At 37.0% G+C, this 7,737-nt stretch overlaps 1 protein-coding gene and 2 long non-coding RNA genes across 3 annotated transcripts; all 3 read right to left on the reverse strand.

Annotated features, from left to right (window-relative positions):
* Positions 1 to 511: 511 nt before the first annotated feature.
* On the reverse strand, positions 512 to 961 carry LOC107563528 (uncharacterized). The gene is made up of 3 exons (XR_001606110.1): positions 896 to 961; positions 751 to 798; positions 512 to 642 (listed from the first exon to the last, which is right to left on the reverse strand). It is a non-coding gene; the product is annotated as an uncharacterized lncRNA (long non-coding RNA).
* A 999-nt stretch (positions 962 to 1,960) lies between these two features.
* LOC107563529 (uncharacterized) lies at positions 1,961 to 2,410 on the reverse strand. The gene is made up of 3 exons (XR_001606111.1): positions 2,345 to 2,410; positions 2,200 to 2,247; positions 1,961 to 2,091 (listed from the first exon to the last, which is right to left on the reverse strand). It is a non-coding gene; the product is annotated as an uncharacterized lncRNA (long non-coding RNA).
* Positions 2,411 to 2,903: 493 nt separating this feature from the next.
* Positions 2,904 to 3,723, reverse strand: LOC107563538 (uncharacterized). The gene is made up of 3 exons (XM_016248440.1): positions 3,669 to 3,723; positions 3,355 to 3,585; positions 2,904 to 3,244 (listed from the first exon to the last, which is right to left on the reverse strand). Exons 1-3 carry the CDS (start codon positions 3,721 to 3,723, stop codon positions 2,904 to 2,906), a joined length of 627 nt encoding a protein of 208 aa, XP_016103926.1.
* Between the last annotated feature and the right edge of the window lie 4,014 nt (positions 3,724 to 7,737).

A 7,737-nucleotide genomic window follows, 5' to 3' on the forward strand; every position in this document is an offset into this window, starting at 1 on the left:
ACTCCCATAGCAATATGGTAGAGTTGGTTCTTAGTGCTCGCCATGGTTCTGGCTTGCACTCCCCTCAGCATGGTGGCGTGGGTATACCATTCCCCATAGCGACCCCTAGAGGACGCAGTTCGAAGTTCCCATGAAAGGGAACGTCTCAGGTTACTTATGTAACCATGGTTCTCTGAGTAGGGAACGAGACACTGCGTCCTCTAGGTTTCAGCGAGTTGGTGTTTTTTCAATGTATGCTTCAGACACGGGTCACGACGAGGCGTTCCCCCATAGCGACCCCTAGAGGACGCAGTGTCTCGTTCCCTACTCAGGGAACCATGGTTACATAAGTAACCTGAGACATTTTTTTGCAGGCATTTTTCAATGCTTTTTTGGGGAAAAATTATAGACTTTTGTTAATAAACAGTTTGAAATCTTGAGAAAGGCTCATACTATGAATACATCTGAGCATTAGACTATGCAGACTGGACAGTCGATGATATGTCACTGTCTATGACATCACTGGTGTTGCTGCTGACAGTTCTGACTGTTGCTAGGTGATGATGTCACAATGGAAGAACACAATGACATCACTCCAGCGGCTCTGATGGACAGACAGCAGATGTACAGATGTACAGATGTACAGATGTGGAGCATCAGATTCTGAGACAGACGAAGAGCAAGACATTAAACACATTTAAACCAATGTTGCTGCCATTGCATCTTTTATATTATAGCAGATTCTCTATATACATAATTTTTCACCTTCACTTTTGTTTTCGGTTTGGTTTTGAAATGAGACGCATTTTGATGAAAAACCTGTTAAAATACAAATCTAATTTTTATAATCTGAATTAATTTCAATATATTCACTATATGTCATGCAGTTGAGAATATAACTAGATATTTTACTCACCACATCCACAGAGCTGCTATTACGAGAAACTGAGGTAAAAACACCAGCAGAGTGATTGTATAATGGCTGAACGCTGTGCTGTCCACTGGATCTTCACAACACAAATAAGTGAATCATGACTATCAGAGAAACCACCTGAACTCATCAAACATTTCACACTGAAGCACATGTATCATGAGAGATGTGTTACCTCCTACAGCACAGGAATACTGGTGAAGCTCTTCATTGCTGACTGAGTCCAGGTACAGCTTGTTGTCTTTAGTGAATAAACCAAACCGAAAACAAAAGTGAAGGTGAAAAATTATGTATATAGAGAATCTGCTATAATATAAAAGATGCAATGGCAGCAACATTGGTTTAAATGTGTTTAATGTCTTGCTCTTCGTCTGTCTCAGAATCTGATGCTCCACATCTGTACATCTGTACATCTGTACATCTGCTGTCTGTCCATCAGAGCCGCTGGAGTGATGTCATTGTGTTCTTCCATTGTGACATCATCACCTAGCAACAGTCAGAACTGTCAGCAGCAACACCAGTGATGTCATAGACAGTGACATATCATCGACTGTCCAGTCTGCATAGTCTAATGCTCAGATGTATTCATAGTATGAGCCTTTCTCAAGATTTCAAACTGTTTATTAACAAAAGTCTATAATTTTTCCCCAAAAAAGCATTGAAAAATGCCTGCAAAAAAATGTCTCAGGTTACTTATGTAACCATGGTTCCCTGAGTAGGGAACGAGACACTGCGTCCTCTAGGTTTCAGCGAGTTGGTGTTTTTTCAATGTATGCTTCAGACACGGGTCACGACGAGGCGTTCCCCCATAGCGACCCCTAGAGGACGCAGTGTCTCGTTCCCTACTCAGGGAACCATGGTTACATAAGTAACCTGAGACATTTTTTTGCAGGCATTTTTCAATGCTTTTTTGGGGAAAAATTATAGACTTTTGTTAATAAACAGTTTGAAATCTTGAGAAAGGCTCATACTATGAATACATCTGAGCATTAGACTATGCAGACTGGACAGTCGATGATATGTCACTGTCTATGACATCACTGGTGTTGCTGCTGACAGTTCTGACTGTTGCTAGGTGATGATGTCACAATGGAAGAACACAATGACATCACTCCAGCGGCTCTGATGGACAGACAGCAGATGTACAGATGTACAGATGTACAGATGTGGAGCATCAGATTCTGAGACAGACGAAGAGCAAGACATTAAACACATTTAAACCAATGTTGCTGCCATTGCATCTTTTATATTATAGCAGATTCTCTATATACATAATTTTTCACCTTCACTTTTGTTTTCGGTTTGGTTTTGAAATGAGACGCATTTTGATGAAAAACCTGTTAAAATACAAATCTAATTTTTATAATCTGAATTAATTTCAATATATTCACTATATGTCATGCAGTTGAGAATATAACTAGATATTTTACTCACCACATCCACAGAGCTGCTATTACGAGAAACTGAGGTAAAAACACCAGCAGAGTGATTGTATAATGGCTGAACGCTGTGCTGTCCACTGGATCTTCACAACACAAATAAGTGAATCATGACTATCAGAGAAACCACCTGAACTCATCAAACATTTCACACTGAAGCACATGTATCATGAGAGATGTGTTACCTCCTACAGCACAGGAATACTGGTGAAGCTCTTCATTGCTGACTGAGTCCAGGTACAGCTTGTTGTCTTTAGTGAATCCATCCGTTACCTGTCGTCCGTTCTTGTACCAGATGTAAGTATGTTTGTTGTTCAGAGTGCATTTAGTTGAACAGATTAATGTCACGTCCTGTCCCTCTGATATAATGTCTGGGCTTCTTGTTACCTGTGTATCTGGAGCACCGAATTAAAGTACTATAAAGCTGAGCTTAACAGTGAATTTGAGTGACATGGAAAACAAAAACTTGATATAATGGCACTCTAGTCTGTCTGTGAACAGTTTCTCACCGTTGGTGGCATTAAAATCTTATCATTCACTGTTGATCAAATTCATTATGATGAGTTACCTGTAAGAGTAAGAATGACTCCAGGTGATCCAAAGTATTGGCCGTTTGTCATGTTAGTGATGCACCTGAATCGATATTCTCCAGAGTCGCTGATCTTGAGCTCTTTGATTCTCAGTTTGTTCCCCACATACTCCACACGACCAGCAAACTGATGCTCCTCACGCAGATCCTTAAAGTCACCAGGCCGAACGTAACGCCAGAATGTTTCATATACAGTAGAACCAGAGGGATGTGAGTATGTGCAGGAAATGTCTACTGTTGAGCCCACCAAAGCACAGACTCTTCTAGAGGTGTAAATCACATCCCAGCAGCCACTCTTAGAAATGCCTGAAAGAGACACAGATTAACATGCAAAACTCACAGTTTAAATGTATCTGTTTAAATATACACATGTATGAACAAACAGCACCACACTGTGTGTATTATGTGAAACTCACACACAGAAGAGGAGGGATGTTCATTATGTGGATAAAGAGAACAGGAAAAGCTGCCAGCATCTCTGCCGACTGACACAAACATGTTGGGGGACTGTGTATATCTGAAATACTGTCTATTCTTCATCCAGTAATAGTGAACTCCAGAGGTCAAATCACAGGAAGAATCACAGATCACTTCTACTGTCTCATCTCTCAGGTCTGTAGATGCATGATTCATCCTCGCCTGCAAGACTGAATAGAGTAAAGATTAAGAAAACTTCATCACATGTCAAATGAAAACAGCTGAAGTGACCAGAATCTCGATTCAGTTTCACCTGTGACTGTTAGACTGACGGCCACTGAGCTGAGATGTTTAACTCCATCATTCATGATGAACATGAGCTGATATTCTCCAGAGTCTCGCTCTCTCACGTCTGATATTGTGAGTTCTGATTGGTAATTACTGCTACAGTTACTTTAGACCAAAATTCAGACTGACGTTCAGCCCTACTGGACGTTAAGTTAAACTAACCTAAAATGATTTCAACTGTTTGAAAATAAAGAGCAATTATGATCAAAATAAATCAGAATAACCACTCTTGGAAAATAACGAAGATGATTGGAGACACATTTAAATAAAAACATTACAGAGGAGAAAAACACACAGTAATGCTCAAACCTGGAATGAGCAGCAGCAGGATCAGTGGTGAGAGTCTGGAGTTCATCTTCACTTCACTTCAATGATCTTCACTTTGTGTAAATTCACATATACAATGAAAGACACAGAGCTGTTCGTCCTGAAAAAGGAAACTCAATGAGTTTCACAGTGACTTGAAGGGTCATTACAGTTTAGAAGATTCATCAGTCTGTTATCTTAGTTCATGCTACCCCATTAAAATCACGAAAACAGTAACATTTTACTTAAGATGACATTTTAAATGCGATCAAATATTAGCTTTACCTACATTACAAGTTGCTGTTCTCTGATGCTACTTGCTGTTTCTACTGTCTGTTGTATAAGTAGTTGCAGACTTTATGCTGACTTTACTTCCTTCCTGTTTCTTACTGACACACTAGGGCAAAAAAAAAAGTTATTTTTATTTATTTCTTTTTTCAGAGAAAGGAGATGCTTACTCTTCAGAAAATGTTTACTTTCAAACTGAACTCAGGACTTATGAGCTGTTATGTTACATGAGCTCTTAAATTAAACCTTGAGATATTTTGTTATTTTCTATTAGTAATGTATTATTTTCTAAGTAAGTAATTTCAAATCAAAATCTAAATAGACATTTTCAGCAGATTTTCGTTTTTCGGTGAACTATTGCTGTAAGCAGGGCCGTATTAACCATTGGGCTAGACGGGGCTGAATCCCCGGGGCCCGAGCAAGGAGGGGGCCCGTGATTGGCTGTGGAGTAAATTGACTGGCACGCCGATCGCCAAAGCCACCACGCCCCCCACTTATTAGAGCTGTTATTTAGTTGAGCTTTTCCGTAAATTCCATGCATTACCATTTGAGATTGAAGCATAAAGTCTGAATTTGTTTTACCAATCAAATGCATTTATTCTATATTTGACTTTTGAAGGATATGTGCATGTATCTATCAGGTGATCGCTGCCCAGTCATGTGCCCTCTAGAAGCTTGCGTTCTGCAAGTGAACAGCGTATTATTGTGCCATCTCAAAGAGGCACAAAATCACTTTCACAGACTTTCTCATTAACTGTTCCCTCCTGGTGGAATGACCTGCCCAAATCAATCCGAGCAGCTGAGTCCTTACCCATCTTCAAGAAACGACTAAAACATATCTGTTCCACCTTTATTTGACCCTCTAACTCTACCACTTTCTATTCTATTTTAATTCTACTTTATCTATATTTATCTTCTTTTTTTATTAAAAAACACTAGCTTTCAATTTTTTCTATTCTATCTTGTTTTTCTTTGTGTGTGTGTGTGTGTAATATATATACTGTATACACCTTGCTACGTGTACTGCGTTAGGCTAACCGAGACTTGTCATTTGCACTTATATATTGTTGCTCTTTTGTTAGTTTTGACTGCTTTTATTGTCCTCATTTGTAAGTCGCTTTGGATAAAAGCATCTGCTAAATGACTAAATGTAAATTATTTATATGCTAAGCGTATCATTTAAACGCGTTTTAAGCAGGTTTTAAACCGTTTAAACTGTTCATGGACATTAAGCAGCGGGGCAGAGTTCTTTCTGGTAAATGCGTGCGTTAAAACGGTTTCAGCCTGATACATGCGCAGGGCCGCATTAAGACCGCACTGGGCCCCGGGGCTATGACTTACTGCAGGGCCCCCCCATCACAATAATGATATATATAGGGTACAACGGGACTAAAAGCCCACTTTAAGAAAAAATGTGCCATTCACTGCGCCTAAAATGTATAATTGCAGAAAAAATATATACGTTGTATTGAACATTAATGGAGCAACATATTTTGTGTGAAAATAAATCATTCAAGTTGTTTATTTTGTTTAAAAATCGTATACATGTATGAGGTGGCAAGAGGGGTAAAAGGTCACCAGCCTGGGGTAAAAGGCACACGGTATTTATACAAATACTTTTTTTTTTTAATAATGTCTAAGTTAATACTTGTTCAAAACAATCACTTTAGCAAAGTTTGTACTATTTTCTGCTTATTTTGAAAAAATAAAAGTATTATTTTTTTCCCCAATAAATATGCTGTCATTAAAATTTGTTAATATAAAAAAATATATTTTAAAATACAGAAACAAAATCGTTTTAATAAGTAAAGATTCTGAAAGTACTGAAGGAGATCCAATAATAATTGAATATATATTTACAGTAGTAACAGCAAATTATATTTTATTATATGATATGATTAATATCATGTTTTTAAATATGATGGTTTCATTCTAAACATGGTGATTATCTCTAATATGGACACCCAACATAATATATGATATTTACCACCTGAATCTAACCATGTCATGTCAACAAATGGAAAAGTCAGCCATCGATTAATTATCATGTTAATTACTGTGCGCCTCTAGCCCCAACAGCAGGGGGCTAAAATACCATACTTTTACATATTCTTTCGTTATGATTTTCTGGATTTTTTTTTCTCATTTTGTCTCTCATAGTTGAGGTATACCTATGATAAAAATTACAGGCCTCTCTCATCTTTTTAAGTGGGAGAACTTGCACAATTGGTGGCTGACTAAATACTTTTTTGCCCCACTGTAGTTCACCCAAAAATTAAAATTCTGTTGATGTTCTAAACCTGTATGAGATTCCTTCATGCTGTTGAACACAAAATAATATATTTGGAACAATATTGGTAATCAAACAGTTGCTGGGCCCTCACTACTTCCATATATGAGAAGAAGAAAAAAGAAAAGAAAAAAAAACTATTGGAGAGCAACTGTTGGGTTACCAGTATTGTTCCAAATATATACTTTTACATTCAACAGCAGAAGGAAGCTCATACAGGTTTAGAACAACAACAGACCTTTAATTTTTGGGTGAGCTATTTCCTCTAAAGCAGCCTAATTTAGCTGCTGTTAAAATTTATATCAATAATGTTAATCAAACATTAGAAAGGAAATCACTCACTGTCCTTGACCGAATCACATTTGTAAAATAAATAAGAATGAATTTAGACAGTGAAGACTATTCAGTTTATTTGTACATTTATTTTATACAATATAATTTCTTATTCAGTGCTATAAGTGTTTCGAGTAGGTCTATTTTTTTTGTAATTTGTGGCTGTTTACTTGTCTTAAGTATAAGCTTGTTTTTACTTAGGCTAGTATTTTTTATTTATTTTTTATTTTTATATTGAATTTGGGAACAAGAATTATGAAATTTCAATGCATCAACATTTTGATAGGATAAAAATCCCATTTAAAGCTATATATATATATATATATATATTATAATAATAATATTAATATATTATAATATATATATTATAATAATATTAATATATAATATTATATTTGTAATAGGGGGCCCTGCAGTAAGTCATAGCCCCGGGGCCCAGTTAGGTCTTAATGCAGTCCTGCGTGCAGGCTTTAAACTGCTTTGCGTCTCTCCATCAGATAACCCAATGTGCGTGATGCGCCATTACAGGTAGGCTATTTCCCTAAAGCTCCACACAGCTCGTATATTTCCGCCAAGGGGTGAGAACGTAATGATTACGAAAACGATTATTTATTTTTGATAATTATTTTATTTCAGTTAGTTTTTCAATAACTGTTGTTAGTTTAGTTTCGTTTTAGTTTTTCAATTATTTTGACGTTTTTATTTTTTTCAGTTTACGAAATTTTTTCATCAATCGTTTTAGTCTTAGTTTTCGTTTACGAAAATAACCTTGCTGTGACGGAGCGAGGAGACGAAGGAGAATCCAGAATAGACATAG

The sequence above is a fragment of the Sinocyclocheilus grahami genome, unplaced genomic scaffold (genome assembly GCF_001515645.1).
Source record: "Sinocyclocheilus grahami isolate Dianchi unplaced genomic scaffold, SAMN03320097.WGS_v1.1 scaffold878.1, whole genome shotgun sequence".
Lineage (NCBI taxonomy): Eukaryota > Metazoa > Chordata > Actinopteri > Cypriniformes > Cyprinidae > Sinocyclocheilus > Sinocyclocheilus grahami.

Bases quoted from the DNA above. Each gene is read 5' to 3' on its own strand.
- LOC107563538 (XM_016248440.1), bottom strand. From the start codon at position 3,723: ATGAATGATGGAGTTAAACATCTCAGCTCAGTGGCCGTCAGTCTAACA. The intron at 3,586-3,668 runs GTGAAACTGAAT...TACTCTATTCAG, and splicing joins CGTCAGTCTAACAGTCACAG to TCTTGCAGGCGAGGATGAAT. The intron at 3,245-3,354 runs GTGAGTTTCACA...TGTCTCTTTCAG, and splicing joins ACATCCCTCCTCTTCTGTGT to GCATTTCTAAGAGTGGCTGC.